Source organism: Branchiostoma lanceolatum, chromosome 14 (genome assembly GCF_035083965.1).
Source record: "Branchiostoma lanceolatum isolate klBraLanc5 chromosome 14, klBraLanc5.hap2, whole genome shotgun sequence".
Classification (NCBI taxonomy): domain Eukaryota; kingdom Metazoa; phylum Chordata; class Leptocardii; order Amphioxiformes; family Branchiostomatidae; genus Branchiostoma; species Branchiostoma lanceolatum.
Window position 1 is genome coordinate 5,665,417 of NC_089735.1, and position 25,345 is coordinate 5,690,761.

General features: G+C 38.5%; 2 protein-coding genes across 4 annotated transcripts in view; one reads left to right on the plus strand and one right to left on the minus strand.

Moving 5' to 3' along the window:
* LOC136448945 (peptidyl-prolyl cis-trans isomerase-like) overlaps positions 1 to 25,345 on the minus strand; it is a 306,630-nt gene that overhangs the window by 112,503 nt on the left and 168,782 nt on the right. The gene's annotated exons all lie outside the window — the stretch shown is intronic.
* LOC136448937 (ankyrin-2-like) overlaps positions 1 to 25,345 on the plus strand; it is a 208,899-nt gene that overhangs the window by 49,411 nt on the left and 134,143 nt on the right. The window contains exon 1 of one of the 3 annotated variants that reach the window (XM_066448665.1): positions 23,434 to 23,472. The exons of the other annotated variants lie outside the window; for them this stretch is intronic. Coding sequence (XP_066304762.1) covers positions 23,449 to 23,472 — 24 coding nt within the window. The 5' untranslated portion in view covers positions 23,434 to 23,448. Of the gene's footprint in view, positions 1 to 23,433; positions 23,473 to 25,345 lie in introns of those variants that run through there. 3 annotated transcript variants of the gene reach the window in all.

Below are 25,345 nucleotides of genomic sequence, written 5' to 3' on the forward strand. Positions count from 1 at the left end.
AGAACGTGTTGTCTCTATCTCCTCTTTTTGATCTTTATTAACTTTTTGAAAGGCATTGCTGGGTGCTTGGGCATGTCCCTATGGCGCAAGCAGTACCAAACCCACTGCTTTACCATATTCACTCGTTCAGACCCGTGTAGTACCTAGTGGCACATAGGGCAGCAAGTTTCCTTTCTATTTCAGTAGCAGGGTATATTTTTACAGGGAGGGGTTGCTAGCCCCTTCCCCTTTAATGTGCTCAAAGCACCTCCTCAACCATGGTGCTCCCATTTTAAGTCCCTTCAGAAAGACAGATGCAGCCCCAACCAAGATGTCCTGCCTGGGATTGAACTGGGGTCTCCCAGTTACCAACTAATTGGAGCCAGGAGCTCAACTGTGAGGCTGCTTCCAGTTGAGCTATAGGGACATCCCTTTGCCATACTAGTATCATAGGCACATTCTATGGATCCAGAGGTGAGGGTTTGAGTTCTGCATGGCACTGACTGAAATTTCGATAAATTTTGCCCTTTCGGTTTGGTATGTAATGTATTAAGTAGCTTCATATATGGGGGAGCTTTATGCTTTAGCCCAGGCAGCAGACCTCCGCATGTAAAAGAACCCAATACAGATTTTACATTAAAGAAGAAGAAATGGCATAGTAATTTGCCAGAATAGAATGTTAGAAATTCATTTTCAGTTTACAGCATAGAACTCTCCCTTTAGTCAGCTGCAATTTAGACTGAACAATTATAACTAATCCTTTCTTACAAGAATTTCACACCCCGTGACATTCCTGCAAAATGATAGCTTGATCAAAAATCTAGGACGCTTTTAGATTTAGTCGTTTTTCTACCAGATAGATGACCAAAGCTGTCCCTTTTTTTTCAGGGGTTTCAAAGGTTTGATGAATTGTGATCTCTCGTGTTCTGTAAGGAGGCTGTAAAACATCGTCCTAGCAAGGAGTGAGCCGTTATTGTAGATGGAAAATCCTGATTCATGTGAAAAGCTGCTTAAGGAGAATTGCCACGAGGGTGTGCTTACTGGTTGATGAATACATATGACCTTGGTGCAATCTTGAGAAAATGGGAGCACAGCTGTAGTTTACTGGGACATTCCCCGGCTATGATATCATAAAGCGTCCATAAAGGGTTGCTGGCTGTTCTTGAGTGCGCTCACCAGTGGCGTTTTTATGTGTTCTCCTTGCACAGTAATGCAGACCAGGATGTTCCATTTCCAAATTCTGTGTCCTCCCAAGGGAGCCCGTGGGAACTACGAGTCATGCCATCAAACGGAAGATTTGATGCTGTGAAGTGTTTAGATTAATGGGACAGTATGTCAACTGCCTTTTCACCTTTCTTGATATAAACAGATGTACAGACTTGAAATTGTGCAAGTAATTGTAATATTATGAAATAAATTTTGTTCATGAGGCTAATAGCTATTAGCAGAACAAAAGAAGAATAAATGTTGGCTATTAATGAAATGCTTGTTAATCAACATCAGATTTACATTTTTGTGCTAACGTTTATTCTGACAAAAGTTAAAGTTCAAAGTAGGATTTAAAAAAAGAATAACTGAGTCAGAAGGTAGTTCCTTAACTTACATGTGAAAATCTAGGTTAAGAACTGTCTGTGGTGCTGAAACGCTGGCTGTTCTGCGTGATCATCAGTGTTTCTTTAGAAAGTAGGCAAGGAAAAGGCAACCGAACCAAAATTGGAATCTCCATTTACATGTAGTCTTCATTACAGTCCCTACTGTCTCAAAAACATTTTCCTTGGATTTTGGAGATTCTTTTTACACAACCAGTAATACTAAAATACATATGCCGCTGCAGATTGGGTCAGGTGGTCTGTTCGGTGGGAGCTTGGCTCAAGTGCATGGCTCAAGGTCATAATATTTCTTCATAAAAATACACTTACCACATAATCTAGATATGTTGTGGTATGTATTCACAGCCAAAATCGGGTTGTAAAGAATTAATAGAAAACGTCCTCTTAGCATGCTATGACAAAGTACCTGGACAAAGGAAAACAACATAACAGCCACCTTGATAGATTGTTGTGCTTACTGCACAGTATTTTATTGGCCAGTTGACCTTTTACCATACCTCCATGATATGTAGATTCATACAATTGTTATGCAGAAAGGAAGACAGTTTCGATGGCGTGCATTTAGTTTTTGTTTCTTGTGCTGTGATGATTCCATCAACAGCATTGAAAAATTACCGAGGTGTGGCATAGCATATAGAGCTGCAAAACAATCACTTGCATGTATTAGAAGCAGTAGTTAAATTTTGGTGTCAATTTGATATACATGAATGCATAAATGCAGGCAACACTCGTTTTGAAAAGGTTTCCTTGTAGGAAATGTTTATGCTGTGCATCTATCTAAGCCAGCGTCCTTTAAAAGATACAGGCAGAGACACTTCGTAATGGTATGAAACTGTTCCTTAAGCCCCACTCTATTAAGTATTGATGGAGAAATTATGATTTTCATCCGACTCTGGCTTTTATGACACTGTCACGGACAATGTAGTAAGGCTGACTTGACTGTCTAGTGGTAGAATATTTATCAACTGTTAGTACACCAATCGACATGGTCCTTCATTCAGGTATGTTACATTTGCTTTGGCCAAAACTGCCTACCTTCTACAGTTTTTACTGACTGAAGCAATTCTTCAACTGTTAGCATTGTGCCATAACAATGGTGCTTTCTGTTTATTTTCACAAATAACATAAAAATTAACTTTCCCATCATGCATAAAACATGATTATTTAAAGTCTGTGAAGGTTTATGGCTATACTTGATATCTCCCATGGAGAATATTGTTATAAATCTGATCTAATGCAATTTTAATCACCTATCAGATGGGCTGACTGTAATTGATGGTGTCACCTGCTAGGACATAAGGGGGGTAATTGAAAGGAATTGGTGAGAGGAACTCCACAGGTATGGAAAGAACACACCCATCATAATCAGGAAGGATTATTCTGTTAGCCCTGACCATGGTGAGGCATACATAACAGCCAAGGCAGTGTAGAAGGAATCGAATATGGGAAGGTAGTGGAGATGATCATTTCAAAATCAAACATATGCAAATTTATAGGAAGTCTTTGTATGAACCAGTGGCCAACAAAGACCTCCTAACCACAGTAAAGAAAAGAAGACTGAAGTGGTACGTACATGTATCATGGTCTTCCGGACTAGCCGAAACCATAATGCAGGAAACTGTACAGGGAGGAAGAAAGAGAGGAAGGCAACGGAAAAGATGGGAGGATAGTATCAGAATTATTAAGAAAAATAGAAAACAGAGAAGGATTGAAAAAAATGTTTACCAGATTTTCTGTTGTGTCCCAATGTCAAACAAATACTTAGACTGAGATATAGATGAGATGAGAAATTGAAATGTATAAGCTTGGCCGTGCACTGTAAAAACTACAGAATGTATTTCCATGGAGGATTGCTATAGTATGAATAACCAAGATAGATGCCTGGCATGTGTACCATTTTATCTGCCCGAGTGACTTGTCGCTTTAACAATATTTATGCCACGGGTCCAGTGAGAGGGGGGCTTTAGAAGCAACTTGTATCAATCCAGTTCATTCCAGACCTTTCTTCGTAAATCTGATTATAAGAGATAACCAGATGGTGCACCGGTAACTGGGGTCAGAGTAGGTTAAAAAGGTCAGGGTCTAGGTTAAGTAAAGGACCAGTGGTGTATATGAAATACGTTAAGCCATAAAAGTGGTCCATAATACCTTTTTAAGGGAGCTCAACTGGTAGAAGCCTCACAGTTGAGCTCCTGGTTCTAATTAGTTGGTAACTGGGAGACCCCGGTTCAATCTTGGATCAGGACATCTCGGCTGGGGCTGTACCTGTCTTTCTGAAGGGACCATGGCAAGGACGTGCCTTGAGCACGTTAATGGGGAAGGGCTAGCAACCCCTCCCTGTTAAAAAAAATACCCCCAGGCTGGTACTGAAACAGCAAGAAAACTTGCTGCCCTAAAGCCCCCGTCACAAATAAGAAATTCAGCTCGACCGACGTGTTGGCAAGCTTCAAATGTGCATTTTCGGTCGAAGTACGGCCGACGTCCTGTCGATTGCGCGGGCTTCGGGCGATTTTTAGAGATCAAAGTTGATTCAAATATTGGCCTTTTACCAGGTTAGTCGATTCTGACTTCGTCCATGTCCAAGAGATGGCATCATCTCATGGGGGATTTTTAGTTTTTAGTGTTAGAAGGACGTCACTCGAGATTTTCATTAGAAAATACGGTCGACGCTCGGGCGATTTTGAAATTCGGCAAGCTTCGGGTGATCTACAATAGTACAAATCCGGCCGATGCTTGCATGAATTGTGACGCCGGCTTAAGTGCCACTAGGCACTACATGGGTCTGAACGAACAAACGTAATGAAGCTTGACAGAAAGCTAGAAATTGAAAGTGATCTCAAAATCTTGGCTCTAGTTTAATTACGTTATGAGAGATATTTTGACAGTGAAGTTTACTTTTAAGTAGCGTTAATTCCTACCATCCCTTAATGCTAATTGTTGGTAAGAGAGTTTGGATAGCAACAACTCATTGCGTTTGCCAATTAGAGGGCAATCTACATGGCAAATGACAGTTCCTTCAAGGCCACTCTGACTTTAAAGACATAGATTTACATTGAACTAACAAGCTGTTGAATACTTTAATATAGGACAATTTATTTCATATTTTATTCGGACAAATTTGTCAGATTTCTTCTGAATGGGTAACAATTAGACTTACCAATCAATACATTGCTTTTCCGAGAAAGTGATTGTTGAAATTTTTGTCTTTTGTTCTCGGTTTTTGCAATGACCACCAAGGAAGGTGCAATATTCTGTTCGAACATGTCTCTGGGCACAACCCGGGATTAGATCCCGGGTCCCATTGTTTTACAGCCGCGTGCTCTACCACTTACGCCCATATTCTGTAGGGCAATGTCTAATGACCCCAAAAAAGCAACACCAGCCTGTAGAGTTATTTCTTCAAGCACATGAGTTATGTATAGCTGAGCTAGTCTTCAGTTACAATATAGGATTTACCTTCCCAGTGGACCTTTATATGGTCACAGTGTAGATGATTTGTTGTATGATAACAGGTACAGCGCAAGCCTTGACTTCGCATATCTGCTATCTGGATTTAACACATTTAACATTAACACATTTAACATTACACAGGCAATAAGAATTGGAATACTGTAAAGAGCATGGTCAATATCTGTATGATGTCACGTACCTTGATATTTCCTGTACTCTTTTATTTCGGCGACTTCATGAGCATCGCAAATCAGGATCGTATTTTTGTTCCTTTCATACAAGTAGAAGCATTATCACAGTAACAAACGCTGGGTATGGATATTGATCTCACACACGTGCCAGTTTTACTAGTTAGGCAGCTTTGCATCAGTCCGAGCCACTCATATTGCTCTTAGTGTGTTACAATTGATTTGAAGGGACTTTTGTATTACCACATCAATATATGATCCCTTTTAGGATGCGTAACAATATGTTGATAGACATATATCAAATTGTACCGGTATGTTTTATTTCTATACTGCCAAGGATATCTAGATCTTTGTCTGGCACAGAATTTGAAAAGCTATATAATGGAAAGGACAATTTAGGGCACAAAACAAGTTATACATGAAAGTGATAATTGCAGTAAGGTTTGGTCTCTTATTTTCCATGTTATACCAAAGGGCGGTTATACCGGCATATCAGGGAATGGACTGAGGTGACCCTCTACAGAAATACTGAAGAGAAAAATGACTATCAGGGATATTAAAAGGCATATGAACGTGATCTATAGGGAAATTAAGATACAGTGTACGTGTATCAGCTTACTATCCAATAGAGGGTATGAAGGGAGTTAGTAAGAAAGAAAACAGTTAGCAGCCTACTGAAGTCAGAACATTGCATATTCTATCAGACTGTGACATATTAGAATTTGGATTACTACAGAATCTGGTCCGTCTGCATGTCTATCTGTCAACATGATAACTTGAGAAGGCCTGGATGGATGGATTGTCTTGACACTTGGAATGTGGGTAGGCCTAAGCAGCCTTGATGAGACCTCAAAATGGTGAGATTTTGGGCTCCCTAGCTGCTTCTTATGATGCTGCAGCAGAATGTCCGGTTTTGTTATCTTGTGTTCTGAACAAGCTATGGTCATGATTTTTAGGTGGTAGATAGCTCTTGTTTTGCAGATTCTTATCAGCCTGTAATAGAGTTTGTATTATCAAAGAAACTGGCTAAATGACTTTCTAATTCTGTTTACTACTTTCAATGCCTCCTATTGATGTAGTGCGGGTCTATTGTAACCTGTTTATTCTGCAGCATTAGTGCCTTGCAATGAAGTCATGGGTGATGACATACAAGGCAATAGTGTAGTTTCTCCTTCATGGCAATGACATTGTGATCATGCTTAGCGAGTAATACCACTGCCTGGGAAATTTTCTCCCAGTTCAGGATATTTGTAACACAGTTGAAATGGCCTTCCTTAATGTAGCACATTGCAGAAATTACCAAATTGATTTGGTAAATCCCTGTTGAAATCCGCTCATTGAGGCAAAAAATTAGAATTAATACCTCTGTCATACCTGATGATTGAGATGAACTGGTTTGTGTCAAGAAGTTATTTTTCATTTTCCCATGTCCTCCAAAAATCTGAACTTCATGCCATAAAGTTGTCGAAAACATATTTTTATCAGCTTAGAATTGACGAAAATGTATTTTTGTCAGCTTAAAATGACAGATTTAACAACGAAAATCAACAATATCCCCAAACAATGAGTGGAATGGGAAAAAATTTAAAGCTGGAGACAGCCCTGATCTATCGTCAACAACAGATGATCATGGCAGAGATGGGTAGGGTGTCCCTTGCCTAGCTGGCAGCTATCCAACCTGTTACTGTAAATGCAGAAATGTTTGCAGTGGTTTTATGTTCGCGAAGGCAGTTTCACTGCGAACTTAGAACCACTAACATCTTTGTCCAATACTGTAGCAGTATGTGACTATAGCGCTGCCACAAACTTAAAACTACCGTGAACGCTCCATTTTCGCCCTCGCGTGAAATAAAAACCACGCGAACTTAAATGCGTTCACGGTATCCCCCTGGGACTGATTATAGGGTTTGGGTTGGGTTGGGCTGGCAAGGGGCCAATCTGGCTGTCAGCACCACTACCATTTTATACACTCATTATCACTAATGTGGTCAAGTCACATGAGCTTGGATGGGACCATACCATTATTTTGTACTGATAGACTGTAGATAATATAGCAGAGAGATACACTGTATAGGCTCGTACAAACCATACTTTCAAATTTCATCCATTTATATATTTAAGTACTGTAAAAAATTGCTAATGCAGCTAAACAACCTCCCATAGAAATACATATCTGTTCTTTTATTTCCGCTATTACTGATAAGCGAGGAGATGTTGAATTATTTAGAGATACAAGTTGTATAGGCTTGTACATACCATATTTCCCTATTTCATCCATTGAAGCACTGTAAAGAAATTCATATTCCTAATACAGCTAGACAACCTCTCATCGAAAACGTGTCTGTTGTTTTATTTATGCTATAACTGAAAAGCGAGGAAACGTTTAACTTATCTAATGTTAGCTGGTGTATTTTGTATCTATTAACTTTCAACATGTTTTGTTTGAAATGTGCAATAAAGGTGTCCATTTATTCATAAGTTTGATTTAAACAAAAAAAAATCTTCGACACTATAGTTTACACAACAGTACATACTATTAGATAATCAAATACTGAATTCTACTACCGTAGTACTACTACTACAACTACAAACTAAGTCGTAATCATATTGTTTAAGATCCATCTTCCTTCACTTGCAACTTACATAGTATGTATTACCAAATACTAAACTTAAACAGTGAAACTTAAATATAAAGTCAAGACAAGGACTGAAGAGTGACAGTCTGTGTTTTGGATGCATGTCACTTCTGACCAGAAGCCATCTTAAATTTGGAAACCGAGGTCACCAAGGTGGAGTGAAAATCCATCTTAGCATTTAAAAGCAATGAGCCGACTTTGTGGAATCAGTCGGGCATAGCTAACCTGGTAATAAGGACACTTTGAATAAAAATACATCATTTGAAAGGGCAGCTTAATATGTATCGACCATGCATCATATATCAGCAACACATACTTAAGTGTATAATCTTTAAGAGCTCGCAGCAACTGACTACCCACTGTCAGTTTTTCTGAATCGTACTCTAACTCAATTAATTAATGTATATCAGTGCAATCAATTATTTCAATGATGCTACATGTATTGAAGAGAACTGTAAGAAGTGGTTCATTTTCATTGTCTTTTTCAGTGCTAAAATCAAACAATATAACAATACTGATGTTAATTTTGGGCTAGGGGATATTGAACGAAGAAAAAGTGAGCAGAACATTCTAAGTTGTCTGGTGTGAATCAAGTGTCTTCATAACAATCATTCATCATTGAAGATTCGGCTGGTCGATAACAGATGATTAGAAAACTGGCAACTAGTCAAGGGTGTGGTGATTTTATTGATAACATATTGCAGTGAGCCTGGTTTATTTTGCAAGTTGGCTGCCAGATTTACAGCAAGAGTTTTAATGTTTAGCAGATCAATAAGAGGTTAGGTGCAAGGTTCAGCTCTTGTTCTAATAATTATAATCTTCTGCTATGACTATATCTGATCAGATGGCAATCAATTAGTAGATGCTCATGTAACTGCACCAAAATGTAGATTAATCGTCCTCTTAAGAACAAAGACCTCCTAAAATGTCAAAGTTTCTAGCTTCTATCAGTGATTCAGTGTACATGTGTTTTGATATTTGATACATTGTATTTGGACTGGTTGATAAGTAACTTGAACTTGACTGCCTCATGCCAAAGTATCTGCACTACACCGAATCAGTAATAGGGACTTTCTAATTTGGGCAAGTAAAAGAACATCTTCAACTGCAAACAGAAAGGTCTGATTTTTTCCTCTTTGTTCTGTCTGTCTTTGATAGATGTTTAGTTTAAAAATTGCACTGTTTTACTGCAATATTCCACAGGCGGGGTCATAGCCTGAGGGAGCCATTTACCTTCATTCCTTTTTACTGTTAAGAATTACAGTACCTGATATATTGACACTGACCCACATTTTTTGAATACTGTTAGATTAGAGCCCAGGTCTGGGCTGTCTATGTAGGACAACACAAATTAGTGCCGAGGAATGAAATTGATTATGAATAAATTATAGGGCTTACATTTTGAACAGTGTTTAAGTCTGTGTGATTTATGTTACCATGGTGATGTTAAAGCATGCAGAAGAAAAAATTAATAGAGCATTGGGTGCTTTTACTCAACAGCTCAGGTAGAAAAAAAGATAAAAAGATATGTAATCTAGTTATCAGTCATACGCAGGCTTGGGAGTAGATGTAATAGGATAATTGATGAAGTACAATTTGTGGTGAGAAGGGTTTTTAGACCACCAGGGATTTTAAGTGAAAATTGAATAAAGGTCCAATTTATTGCATTATTCTATATGAATATCATGGTTGCTTCTATTTGGTAGGAAATATGGGCACAAAAAGCAAACTAAATGAACTTGGGCTTTATGTAATTGTGTGTTACCTTCAAGAAAAGTGTCAGTTTGTATTTTTCACTCTGCACTTTTTCCACTATTATGCTATAATAGCTTAAATCTGAAAAATGTCACAAGTATTTTGATTATCAAAAATGTCCCAAGTATTACAACTGTAATGTTCAACAGTTGTGTAACTAAGGCAGAAAAAGCCAGCCCTCTGTATTGTGTGTTCTACAACTTACAAGAATCTATGATCGTCATAATTGGAACAAATAAGTGAAGAGCTTGCTTCCCCATACTTGTTCAATGGTAGAGTCCATTGTCCAAGTTCTCAATTTGGTTCCAGAGAACAGCCTGGGGTATTACTTAACCCGAGGTGACTGTGTGATAGCAGCAACATTGAATATCTATTATGATGGATAGCTCTGCCTACGCCGGTGTCAATACTAGTCTTATGAGGTAACCCAAACCTCTGGCATTTAAAGTCCCTACCCTTTGCTTCTAGGATGTATTTAAAGGTGTTTTCTAATGCACATTGATCAATAAATCTCATGAAAGTCCCATAACCGTGATAAATCAGCACGCTGCACACGAACATTATTGTTTCCATTTTCATCGTACACCTGGGCATTGTTGGCCCCGCCACTGGCAAGAATGGTCCGGGCACCGAGAAATGGAGCAACAATAGAAAACACCAAGCCTTGGTTGTGGAGGGGGATTTAGACTCAATTTATCATGCTGGAGCTTTTGTCGTGACAGTGTTTCAAGCAATACTGGTAGAGTTACTCCACAATACGGTATTTTTGCTGTGTCTGCCACGTGCTTAAGACGCACCTGAATATTCATGAGGGAGGCTTGGGCGAGGATGCTGGCCCACCAGTATGTCGTGCTTGTCAGCGTATATTTTGGGATGTACGATTCTGACGCGACGTCTCTACCGACTGATCAGCTGCTGTAGAGGGGAGACCAACTTCCTTCTACCTCCGGACATAGAAGAACAATACATGGCGAGACTTGCTGAGGTAGGGAGTACGGTAGGACGTCTCTGCCCTAGTGGTAAACACATGCCAACCGCTACTGTAATTAGCACTTTATAATTATTTGTCAAAGTGTACTAATGTAGAGTAGAACTGGAAAAATAATCTGTATTATCATTATCGTTGAGTGTCATTGTGATATTTTAGGTGATGCTTGTTTTTGGTAAAAACGTAGCACTGATGTTAGACGTTCTGTCTAGTGGTATCGTCTGTTGTTCCACATTTGGTTAGCTCCATTGTGTCCCAGTCAAAACAGGTTAATGTGGAGTTATTTTATAGGAGCTATGGGTATCCAAGAAATCTGAACACTGTAAATTTCTATCATCACTATAGAGATGATCAATGTAGTGTAAATGTTCTGTCAAGTTGATTGTTGCTGCGTGCGGGTAGTCTAAATGTGCACGCTGGTCTTGATTGCCTTGTTACAGCAGGCAGGGTAGCAGGAGTGGTAAAAATGATGTTTTGTTTTCAATAATAAATGAAACCAGGGCTTTGATCATACCACAGCTATTGTTATCAGCCATTTGAGATGGTTTGCCATTTCATCTGTCTTGAATACCTGTCATTTTTGTCTTTTATGTTCTATCAGCCACACTATCTGTGTTCATTGTTGTTTTAAATTCAATCAACATGCAGATAATAGATAAAGGTCTCATCGACTATGTATGAGTATTGAATTAGGAAGGAAGGAAAAGATGTTCTGTTGACATTTCATTTAGATATAAGATGCTTCTTGTAGAAGCTAAGGCCAAATGTACATCATGTATACTACTGAACATACATGTATGATATCATTATACAGAAAGTTTCGGTAGTTGATCATCTGAAAATTTCAGTTTTCCAATATCAGTTTCCATGCTCCTATAAGCCATCACATAGGCTTTGTGTCATATATGATGTGATATATGAAGTTGCACAAATTATTGAGTTACACATGCATGAAAATCATCCAAGTTTATGGCCCAACCAGGAAAAATTGACTTGTCAGGCCAAACTCGTAATACAGAGACCTTGTGGCCACCAGACTGGAGGATTTCAATCTCATCATCACTCTCAAGATACTTCATTTCATTTCTTATCACAACTTTATGTCGATTGAACCAGCACGTTTCAATTTGTTTGGAGAGAGGGGGCAAACGATCCATAGAAGAATGAATATCCATAGGTGCAGATTCAGATCATCAAATGAATGGATTTCCTCATTTGATATTTCCTATAGTGAAATGCCTTGAGTAACAAAGTTCCGATCCTGCTATAGTGATGTAAATAGGCTGTTATTTGATTATCATGGCACTTTGTCAATTCTTGCTCACAAATATACATACTGTACAACATTGGCATGTCCCATTCATCATTTCATTCATATGATATTACATGTACTTTGGACTTTTGTTATAACTCACACACACATCGATATGCAAGACTTGAATAGCTGCCATCCAAAGACGCCACTCAGAAGGCCCAAAGCCTCAGCTCCATTTGTATTAATCAGGTACCCCCCTATCTGTCTTAATCAACACAGCTGTTCTCAGATCCGGTTGGTATTCTGCAGAGTATGAGCAGGATTGATTTCCATCAGGAGACACATTGTTTGCCAAGAGTGTGGGGATCTGCTATTACACAGCTGGTTGGAATCGACCGTTATTCAATATCACCTTTGTCTCATGGTCACCTTAGGAATGTGGCCTTGAATGTTTTGAAACCAGACCCAGAAAGTACTGTGAATCGCAGACTTTGTCAATTAGGGCTGTCTCCAGGACTTTGACTTTATTTGGATCTACAATTAGCTTCACATATCAGTTAGCTATTCTTCCTGTGGTCTATACATTCAGTACATTAATACAAAATCATGTAATACAATGTAGATAGGGTAGCTACAATGACCCAGGATGGAAATTTGCTCATTGGGACAGACAAAAATTTCACCCATCCATCCAAAAAATCTGAACTTCATGAGATAAAATTGCATAAAGTGTTTTTGGTAACCTAAAATGGCATATTTAATACGAAAATCAACAAAATAGGCTCCCAAACAATGAGTAGGAAGGAAAAAAAATTAAAATTTTAGATAGTCAGCCCTTCATGTTCCCCAGAAGTTTCTCGGAGCTAGCTCTTTAAAAAGTGACCTGGAAATGTCTAGACAATTGATGACATGGTAAGGAAGGAGATCAATCTTGAGTTAGGGAACTTGATAATATTTTTCTCTACGATTTCTTCCTTGCCTGTTAATTGATACTGATAGCTTTTGTCCTCCTTCTGAAATACCTGGTAGAGGCAGGTACTTGGTCTGGATAATCGACCCCCACCTACCAGATTTCCTTCGAGATAAGAGAGACCTGAGCAAGGACCTGGCAAGTTTCCATGGATCCATTACCACGTAGAACTGACACAAACTCATATAACAAATGGAAGGCGTATCCAAGTGGGACATTGTGTACATATATATGAAAACGAATCATAATGGTTCTCTGACAATCTTACGAAGAGTGCCACTCATTTTGTGTAATCTCTAGTCTCAACTGAGCTTTCCATATGACTTGTAACAAGATTCCATGATAAGTTTACTTTTGCTTTAAATTTCTTTATGTCAACTGCAATTTTTTTTGTAGTTTCACAAACACTGAAGTAGCTTTGAACAATATAACTCAAGCAACTGGATAGGTTTGTAAACAGTTACTCAAGCAACTGGATAGATTTGTAAACAGTTAATCAAGCAACTGGATAGATTTGTAAACTGAAGCAGGTTGGTTTCAGTAGTTGTGGCTCCTGTTCTTGTTCCGTGCTGCTGTAAGCTTGGCTGGACAGTCACCTTAGGGAGCTGGACACAAGTTATTGATAGTTTCACTCCCAATGTGTTCACTCATCCATCAAATTGCTGGACAGGTCCATTTAGTACAGAAGGGACAGTCCTCTTGGTGATAATGATACTGTAACAATTGTATTTATGAAAATCTTAATCTCAAGTATCAAGCTCAGCATATGACAAAATCACACACGACAGCAGAACTTGATAAGATACAGAAACAAAAAAAACAAGGGAACATTTGGTTGAAATATTCGCTGGCCTCGGAATTGCATAGAAGCCTTGAACAAGCACCAAGGTGAAATTGGCAATGCAAAGCTGCCAATTAGTACTTGATCTCCATGAAAAATGCTTCCTTTTTTTCTGCCCAAAACATGACTGTTAAAACTGTTTGGTTTATCTTCCTCTTGAACATTTTCCAGGAGGGCTATGAAATTTATTGCTGTTGTGACATGTATTTAGCAGTGATGACTTCTTCAGCCTTCTCAGGAAGACATACAGTCTGGGCCAGAGAGTAATGGTCCTGATGTGACTATCCATCCACCCTCCTGGGGTTTACCTAGGATTGTAGTCATCATCGTCTATTCATCCTGACCAGGCCCTACAGCTTGTGCTCCAACAGAACGTTTGTACAACGTAAAATCATCATCATTTGGCTACACCAATTTAATTTCTTGGTGAACGAATTTTTATTTTCCAAGAAAGAAAAAAAATTTAGAAAAAAAAATAAAAAATAAAAAATCATGAAAACAGAAGGCTGGCCCAGCCTTCTGTTTTCATTAATTTTTTTTTCTAATTTTTTTTTTTTTGAAAATAAAAATCCGTTAACCAAGAAATTAAATTGGTGTGGCCTTAGGGATCTTTTCCAGCAAGGTGACAAGGTGTATGACGGGGGTATGAACCGTATGATTGGAATATTCCCTGGAGATGTACCTCATTTTTGAGGTACCCTATTGACCTTTGTCCTTAAGCTTGTCGTTTAGAACCAGACTGAATTTTTTAAGAGTTTCATTTCTTTTCAGAATAAGAATAGGTCCCTCTTCAGGGCTGCAATAGAACTTGAAAAGATCCATCAAAATGATTAGGTTAAAAACAAGACTGCAGGGAATTTTATCCTTTATTAGTCTTGAATGCCCCTTACCATCAGGCTCGATGTCATTAGTCACCATTTAAGCCAACTGATGAAATTTATGCTGCCCTGCTTTGCTGTAAAAGTAAGACTAATGCCGTAAACTGCTGTAGTTAAAATGCTACATGCCTGCAAATTTTCCAAAGAGGTTTTTGCTGTTCAATCCATTTTGGTCATCTTTTATTGTTCTTCCCATGTGCCTGCATAGGTGCCCTTTAAGGACATGTAGGAACTGTTTGCCTGATTTCTAACTGAGAATCTGAATAGTATGATAGCTGTGACGAAATTTATGTGACAATTAACCTTTAAAGCTGAAAGACATAGCCACTATGAATCTAAGAGTGCAAAAATCTTGTTTTGGGGAGATCTGGACTTGAGATTATCAGCATTTCCTGAATGAATTAGATTCCAGTCAATTGGCATGCTGGGGTGCTGAAAGTCTGGCTGTTGTTAAATCAATGTCCACTATCATCTTCACAAGATCTCACTTTAATTGTAAAGCATCTGATCTACAGTACAGACCTAGAGTTGTTTGTATAAGTTTTTGGTGTAGTCCTCAGATTCATACATATTTCTATCTCAGCTTTATTACTATTAGAAACACAATGTAACCGGACACTGGTAACTGGATTTATGTATCTCCCACAATACATCATCAGTATTATTGATTTCACAATCTGGGGAATTTTTTAGATAATATATACAACAAATTTTTGAAAGATATCAGTATCATCAGACTAGATAATAGATCCTTTATTCTTGGCACAGTAATGACTGTTCTCTTTGTGTTATCAAATAACCTGTACTCTCCATGGAGGCTCATGCTTCTGATCGATATTCCTTGTTTGAATCAGACCTTAGCCCGATACCTTTTATGTGTTTATGCCACGCTTTATTGGTATGTTAGTCAGACAAGCAGTCAGTCATAATGTCTTACACTACATAGTAAGTTAAGAATAAGATGAGCACCTCACTTTGCTGTTGAAGTTAATAAAAGTATGCAATTCGTCAACCACTAAAACAGTTATAAAGAATTTTGATACACAGATATTTAAACCTGATGTATAAAGTATAAAATCAGTGTAGAAAATGCGATAGTCCTCGAAAGGTCGATGTGAATAAAACACTTGTGTACAAAGAATCTTTTTAGCCTTAGAAAATGTGATGTTTTATGGTTCTATCTAGCTCTGAAGCATTTCCTTAAAACTAAAAAAAATGTTTTAAAAGAAGGCAACAATTTTACAATCATGAAAGCAGAAATCTGTCCCAAAAATATTGTCCCAGACATTCAGTTTGTGACAACAATTTCAAAACAATGTGTGATGTGAAACAAAATACCAAATGTAGCTGTATTCAGTCTGTGCCCTCTTGAGAGTGTGTGCTCACCCGTAATCCAGTTTCACATCTGTTAGTCAAGGTTGAGGCAGCCTACAGTTGACTTGTTAATTGATTTAGTAACAGAGAGGGCTACATTCACCCCATTTGTCGTCTGATGTCTTTCCTCTGTGGTTTCTTCAATGTGATACTCTGCTTACTCCAATAATGACAGTACTCACTTTGGATGTCAAGGGAATTACCCTCTATCATTACCGCTTGTAATCCTGACTTTCAGGCAATTCCAAGGGAACAAAATAGCAGGGCAAGATGGCAGATTTAGAATGCTCAAAACCCATTTGTCAGGTTTTGTTCTTGAAAGGCAGGAAACCCCATCCACATTTTTCTCTTTTGGTTTTTGTCTGTAACCTAGAATACTCCTGACTAGAAAATCTATCATTATCGGATACCATTGACTATGATTTATAGCATATACAGTTGTGGTCAGAAGTGCAAAAAGTAGGTGTGACAGGCCGTTCAGTGTAATATAACCAGATGCTGCCGCGCCATGTTCCTGCAAAGCTGGTGTGTTACGCTAAATGGTGGTTGTACCAGCTATACAGATACAGATGTGTATATTGCTGGATATACTGCGGTATTTAATTCCTTTTAGAAGTATATCAGTATTCTGTCCTACATGGGAGAAGTTTTTGGTTACATGGCTTTCTACAGTTTAATAGCTGTTCTAGAGGTCTGCAAGGTCATTTAGGGTTGTCGTAAGCTATCTTCATTCTTGAAATGATATTTCAGTCATTTTCAAGAACCAATTACTTCTGTACAGGATGTAGCCTCCTTGCAAATGTGCCTTTTGTATGCAATACTTTAGTGACAGTATCAGCATCAGTAACAGTAGTAAACCAGCATGTACAGCTTGGATGATCTCTGCAATGTAATCTTCAACAGAAAGTTCTCACCCTCATACCATGGATATAATATCAAATCAAACCAAGTAAAAATTAGTAGTACATGGCCGTATATCAATAGCATTTGCACTCCTCAGTGGATGTAGGGAGAACTTTAGGTGCACTGTGTCTGCAGTGTAGCCTAAGGAGACATTCAATTACAGAAAGTGCCTCCTTGTAGTTTTAATCACAGGAGTGCCTAGTATAAGTTTTACATGTTGACCCATAAATTGGATTGGTTTTATTCCCAGTTTGCTATGAAACCTTGTTTTCAATGTTAGCACATAATATCTAATTTGCAGTAGTAATAATTTTAAGTGTTCTTAAAGAGGACATTTCTGAATATATAAATATATGTATGTATGTAGCTATTACGTGTAGAACTTGTTAGTCACTACAGAGACTTACTAAAAACTTACATTTTTTGTACCTTCTTTTATTTGAAGCTCCACCTAGCATTGTGGGTTATATTGCAGCCTGATGAATTTTGCTTTACGTTTACACAGCAAGGAGATACTTTCTGTTATGAATCAGGTATAGATTATTATTAGGTGTAAAGAATCATCAATCTATCCTTATTGATTAAAAGGTTGAATTTTCATCATCATCATCATTTAATTTCATTTTTTAAAACTTAAGCCATGGGTGTAACCTCTAGTAAGCCAAAGTTTTGTTTTATTGCTAACTCAGATATAATTGTTATCAAAATGAATGATACGTGGACCACTAAGTATATTGTTTCTGCTGTCTCTCCTGTAATATGTTAGATCTGTAATGCCCAGGTTCTCAATACTGGTCTTTCAGGTCTGCCTAACTAGTTGACATGACAGAGTTACATGCATTTCCTGGAAACCCAACACTATGGCCAGTTGAAGCCTGGAATTATGGCTAACTCCGTCATGTTTTTGGCCTGGTTTGCTCAGAAAGTTGAAAACAGTAATTTTGCTGGAATCATCAGATATTTCGGAAAGATCAAAGATAACGTGTTAGTAAGTGAATCGTTAGTTAAAAAAAGAGACTTTCAAGACATATCAAATCTGCATCTATCTTTTTTTGACAGTCAGAGTGATTTTTTGTTTAATGTCTGTCTAGAAATGAAAACAAGAATTAGCTTAACACCATTGTTTTAGGTATGTCTCTGCTCCAAGTCAAGTCTTTATACCCCCCCAACACATTTTCTGCATTTTATCTTAAGTTGTTCCATCATCTTAACTCAAATAACTCCTTTTTGTATGTATTCTTGTTTCAATTTTGCACCCCCTTCCTGTTGAAAGAAGAGTGTTCTTGTCAGAACATTTTTGATGATATAAAGCTTACTGAATGATAGATATACTCAGCCCACATGCACATTTACTCATTATGCAACAGTGAAAAACTACACTTGATGATGGTTAGTATGATGTGGCATGCATTATAGCTGTGGATCCGTTGTGTTGAGAGATTGTATTTATTGATTGCCTTTTGTTACACATAACTGAGGGCCTGACCTTGTCAGGATTAATAGACAGGGTTCAAGAGTAATGCGTGTTGAATAATAGAGAACCTGTAAGACGGCTTGTAATGCGTCTTGGTGATGAACAGTTCTACACTTAACCTTGACTGTAGCGGACTCTGATCACCGCATCATCGTAGACGACGTAACAAGAGACAAATATTTCATCAAAAGTATGAAATATGAAAAGCCTTTTCATCATATGGCTGGAATGCCAAGCCTAGAAGACAACAGTCTGTATTTAGCCTGGTGTGTTACGCCAAAGGGCGGTTATACTGGCTATACAGATACAGATATAGATACAATATTCCCATTACATGTATCTGCTACTGTTATAGTTTTTCCTGCAACAAGTTATAAGATCTGTTTGCAAACCTACCTTGCCTATGATATATATCATCACCTTATTGTATAAAATATACAAATACAAATGTAGATTGAGTGCCGTAAAATCTTTTCTATATTGCATGTGGATTAGTAGTAGTAATAGTAGCTATAGTGCAATTCGAAACTAAACCTGCTAGGAAAGCTTGAAAAATTGAGTAGAACATGGGGTCAGCCATTATTGTTGACCTGTAACATCTTAATACTGTGTTTAAGAGCATGGATGACTTTTATGTATAGGACCACAAGTGCTACATGTATTTTTGTTGACCGAGTTCACGGAATACTAAGCTTTTGAGCGTTGTAGGTCTAACACTCGAAGATAAAGGATGTACAAGCTAGGTTGTTCACTGGAGTCAAACAGTCTTGAGTTTTAATTAGAATTCAGAAGTGCAATAGTGTGTACAAGTAGGGGGAATAAAAAGGAAATAAACTGCTCTTTGTTCAATTCATACTGATCGATAAGTATTGATTTCTACCCTTAATTTGTTTCTTCATCCTACATGATTTTTTGATAATTGAACTGTAGATGCAGAAATGTTGTGCAACCTGCTGAATATTCACCAGGAATTGTATGGAATCAAAAAAGGTACACACTGCCATCGTAATAAAATATACTGCACATTTTGACATTCCTTATTGACAAGATGGAGACCATAGCTACCCCAGTCACTGATGGTTATCTTCCCAGCATGCTTTAGGAGAGGTCAGCACAAGTCAACTTCATTACCATGCATGAGTTACCAAGACCATCTATCTGTACCATTCCAATCTGCCACGTCCAAATAAGGCGCCCATCCCATTTGTATTGCACCATTTGTTCATGAATATTCAGATTGGGTAAATGGGTTTGGAAGTATTGGTAGAGAAATCAGTGCTAGAGCACTTACTGCCAGCCTGCCTGAGCCTGAGCTGTAATCCCATCATCCTATTTTAGTAAATTAACTTTCATTGAAGCCTACCTTTTATCCATTATTGCAAAAACATAATCTGTATGCCAAGTATTTCTATTACAGCATTTTGAGGTTGTTTATAGAAAATACTGCCTTGCAAAGCCCTTGCCTGTCAAATTGTCATAATTGTGTTTTGTACTGCAAACTGTGCTAATAGCAACGTATATAACCATAGAAAATTTGTTAGAATCTAACATGTAATTTTCAGCAAAATGATGCTGGTATGAATACAAGGAAAACTTGTTGAGACATATGGTTTAATTTCATCTTGATAACGTCACATGTTGTTGAAGAAACACCTAGCAGAATGCCTTACTCATTTCCCTTCTGGCAGAAGCCTTTTGTAGGAGAAGAGCACCTCTAGGCCTATGGGTAGGAAGCAGCTGATTTCCCTTGTGGGCCTGTGTAATCGCTCACCATTGTAAAAATGCCTTCACTGCTTTAAAACACCATCTTCACTGTGATCCCTAGATCTGGGGGAGCAGAAAAGCATATTGCTGCTTGGCTCTCTTCAACACATGTCAACAAGAAAGATGAAAATTCAATCTAAGGATCGATGTACTGTTGCCAATAGATGTCTTACAATCCACTGAAGCTTGCAAGTCCTACATGTGACTATCTAACTTCAGGAGTCGTTATATCATTCATTCCTCACACCTAACAAGTTAAGCCCCCATTACTTGTACCTTTACCAATAAAATGTACCCCAGCTAGATGCTGTGCTGTCACAGGTGTATTCAAATAGTTGGATCCTCTATGTGAATGTTTCAGAATGGATATCTTCATTTTACAGTTTTTGCATGGAATTTTGTATAATTGTAAATTTCAGCACATACAACTTTAATATACAGTGCACTTGGGCTTAAGAATGTATGGCACTTAGTTTTCATTTGCACTGAAAAATGAGTTTTGATGTGGCTGTCTATGCTGCTTTTCTTTGCTGGAATAAGAATGAAATAACGTATGACCAAGTCAGGAAGGTTGTAGCAGGGGAGCCTATTTTGTTTGGCCAGGTCCGTGAAGGGCGTCACTTTCTCTTCCTTTCCTGAATGCTCTATTACTGTTCTCTACACGGTAGCCTGATTTTCATCTAAGGCAACATTAATATTATTTCTTCCTTCCCGCTTAACTTGTCTTGTTTTGAATAGAAATGTAATAGAATTTACATGTGCAAGTATGAACATTTACAAACTGTATACATCCTTACTACAGTAGCTGTATCAATAAGTGCAACTATGAGGGATCCATTTCTGGTCTCTTTAACGATTATCAATGGTGTCAGAACAGCTAATTGGCAGATGCCGTTGTAGAGCACCAGGAAATGTCAGTTATAAGAGGTTCAACTGCTTAAGCAGATCAGCTGTCCCTTAGGGACCTGTAACACCGGAGATAACCCTTTCTACACAGGAGAGGAAGTATGAAGATGAGGCATTTCCTCTGTGAAATTTGTCGTTTTAAATACCATATGGGTATATCTCTGTTGACCCATGCTAGAATAGCGTTGGTAATAAGAAGGATAGTTTGCATAAAACCACTAGTATATAGATAATAGAAGAAGATATCTGATGATCTAGTGTGATGAGCAGTGTTGATACATTTCCCTGCATTACCTGATTTTGGGTGGAGATAACAGTTTCCGCCATCCACTCTATGTGGAACACATTGACGCAGCTTTGCTTTAACTGTGGTAAATCTGTCTCATGCTGTCAATAAGACTCATCCCATCGGTGGGTAACTCTTGAATGTCCTCTGTGACAGTTAAGCTGCAGGAGAAGGTCATGTTCATGTGGGGCACTTAGCTTTACTAAGTAACAGATTACTGTGTCAGTGCTGTCCGTGGTGCTGATTATATTGTTAGCACTGTCCTTAGTGCTGATTTCTTGGTGGTGAGAGAACATGTTCTTCCATTGATGATATCTTCCTGTCTATTGACTTTTCACCTTCAAAATCCATTGATTACCCATAAAGAAGGCTCAGGGAGAACATCTTTTACAAGTTGATATGCTGATTGTTTTCTTTCCTGCCAAAGTTAGCCTCACAAATGCTTTGCAATCAGTGTATGTATTATGTTGAAATTTATAGTCATGACTGGACTAGCAGCATTGAAACTCACAGACTGAATGATTGGTACATTTGTCCTTCATTGACTTCCCAATTAAGTTCTATATGCAAACAAGTTCTTTTAGCTATTGATATATTAACTTTAAATCATCTCCTGGCTTCTTAGGTAGGTGGCCTAGATGGATTGGTAGAGCCTTAAGCGATCCAACAGAACTGTTATTCTCATTTAGACTCATCAAAATAGATTGCTGGTCTGGGTGGCAAAATCCAATGAATGTTTCCTCCTTCTCCAATAAATTCTATTTCACACCCTATGATTTAGCACACAGCACGCAGCATCTCAACATGGTGTACATGCAAATATGGTGTTCTCCCTACGGAGCTATCAAAGTGCAGAAGTAATCAACACCATTTAGAGTACGTAAGGTGGAATATTTTGCTGTTTCAGGAGGTATTTTCTGGGCTTTCTGGGATTTGCCTGCTTGAAAATCAATGCCAGGATAGATTGGCTGGTTACGTAGCTGGCCTACCAATCAAATGCTATCTGCCTTGGCCAAAAGACATTAGACCTGCGGTCACCACCTAGACCCAGAATAAACTACTGCTAGTCCCGGTGGAACAGCTTACGAAATCTCTTTACCTTGCTCCTCGAAGGCCCTGGTTATCACAACCATGATAGACAGTCCAGAGGACATGTCTGGTCTGTTTGTGATTCAATCAGATTTCCTGTCTCACATTGTGGTTGTTAGTTATGTAGTCTACACATACATGTACCTCAGACAAGATTGCATCTGTCAGCTTGTTGGGAGGTGTGGCTTGAAGGGGCTGTTGAGCTGATAGGCTCCAGCTGAAGTGTGATAACAACTGAGGTATACTTAATGTGGGCAGAAGAAGATTTCTGTATTTACAGTGCTGTGATTTTGGGGACGGGGATGCACACAATATAATCAGGGGTGGTTAGCATGTTGTTAACTTGGCACTTTACAATAAACTGCTCAAATCTGTCTCTCGAGACCATCTATGGTTGAATGGAGTGCCGTGCGGCTTTATTATCCTTGAGGCGATTCCCTCTTTTCCATATTCATTGGATGGAAAATATGTTATTAAGTTGTGTATGCAGAAAAGATGGGTGGCTTTTGGTTTGATAGATTCTTGACCACAGTTTGGAAGATGATTGGCAGGATCATGACAAGGCAATTGTTTTGTTATCAGTTGAGATGCTATCAGATGAGGGTTATTAGGTTTAACGTGGTAATGTCCGTATCGTAGTTCCCACCTGGGGCAGGAGAGGTTGACAGCCTTTTCAAGCCCGGATGTTACCAAGTTGTGGGAAACTTGCCTAGGTGTGCCCCCCGGCATTTTGTTTTTTCTTGCTTTTTTTTCTGCTTTGCTTTTGCATCGCCTCAGGGCTCACTTGCTGCTGCTTCTCTCATAATTAGTCATCTTTCCCGCGATGGGGAATCACATCCCCCATGCCTTAATTGTCACATTTTTCTCCCGATATGGATGAGGCGTTTCCCGTCATGACAACGGCCGGGGGCAGCGCCATGCGCAGGACCAAGTTGGCGTGAAAATTAGGGGTAAAGTCAGGAGGGGGCAGCGAGGAGGGAGAATGACAACATTGCTCTCCTGCTATCTGCTAGGATGTACAATTGGATGCCGCCGTCTTCAGCAACTGGACTGTCGGGATGTTTGCTGGCTGTTCTTTGAGATTGAATCTGAGCTAGAGGACATGAAGAAACAGGACCAAGACATTGTGCGTACGGGTGAAGTGCCGACCCTTCCTTAGCGTGTTTGCCACTCTTGTGTGATGGTGCACCTTCCATCATGGTGAGGTAACGGTGTATGTTAATGGCTGGGCTGAGTGTGTGACGTCTGATAGACAGCCTGTCACGGTAGGTGCGACGTACCCTCACTCATTCACACCTTCACACATCTGCCGGGATTTCCTCCCATTTTCAGCTTCCTTGCCTTGATAATGTCGTCCTATTTATAGGATTTTCCAACATGGTTCCGAAATAATTAAGGTTTGTTACCGTAATTCGATTCACCTGTGAGAATTGAGCATATTCTATCCATAGCCATTAATCTTCGGTCCCTTCTTATATATAATTTCTCTGCTTTTGAGCTATAAAACTTGAAATATAGTGTAGTTTGTAACCAGACTAGCTACCTTGGAAAGTGATCTTGTGTCTTACTACCCTGTCTGTTGCCCTCCCCTGTCCTATATTCCTGCAGATATAGCGCTTTACAACGGGGTATAAAAGATACATGTAATGAAAAGATGGGATTACTTTAGGGAGGGGTATTCAGAAGGTACATGACCATTATAAAACCAGAGACTGTGACACAATGGTTTCAAACTGACATGCAACATTAGGTCTAGTGGTGGCGATGTTTTGAGTTAATGAATATGTAGAATTATACCATAGATTGGACAGAATATATTGGCACCCATCCAATGTGTTTGAAAATGTAACATTTACAAAAGGTTTTAAGTTTCTTTTATTATACATAGCACATAAGTCTAAAATAATATTACTAGGTAGTTTAGTACAAAAATTTACATTTTTTATTAGTTCAACAGTTTGTGTACTTTCTTTTTGCCAATTTTCTTTTCATCAATAAACATCCTGCTATGTCTTTCACGCACCACACCTCCCCACCCTACCTTAGTATCTGTCCTAGCTTGCTATTTTACTATACAGTTTTTGTTTTTGTTATAAAACATTTTGGAGTAATCAATGTCATCTAGTGGTGCCCATGGCCAAAAAATCATTCTTAAGTTGGCATACTAATTCTGTTTTTATCTTAAGTATAAAACAATAAACGGAACATTTTTCATGATAAAAAAAAGTATTATTGAAAAGTTTGTACCACTGCAAAAGGAGACCCAGGGGTCGAAATTCATTTTTGAGAACAGGTGCACCTGACCTAAAAACTTACAGAATGTAGAAAGTAGAATGTCAATAAAACACATTTACGAACCCTTCTGCTGCTCTTAACAACTTCAGCCTGAAATTATATAGCTAACTTCAAAATTTTAAAGTAATACATCAAAGTGCCACAAAGGTTATATTGCTTCTTTAGATACTTGAATTTCAAGAATGTTTTGCAATTCAAGTTCAAGAATTTAAAGAATGTTTTGTATACCAGTGTACAATAGTACCTCTACCCTATAGCTTACAAAAATATCTAGGTGCACTGGTGCACCCACAGTCAAAAATTAGGTACACTGCTCCAACTTTGAATGCACTAAGGTGCAAATGCACTCAGTATTTTGAGCCCTGAGGTCAAAAGAAGATTGTTATCCCGTCTTTACTACAACAGTAACATTGATGAATGGTGCATAGATTATCACTTTGGGAGAACATAGAGGGTTATTTTCTACTCTCTTGATGTAATTTCCTGTCTTAACTTCCCATGGAGCAGGATTATCTACTGCATTAAACAAGGAAAAGTCAATATCTGTATAGCTCTCTTATCATCTACAATTCATAGAGTGGTGCCCCCTGTTGACTTAAAGATGGGTGTTTACTTGGTTTTTAGAGGGAGAAAGGGGGCATAAGGAACCAAACCAAACATTACAAGTGTATGGCATACATGGTGAGATTTGCTTCATACTCACA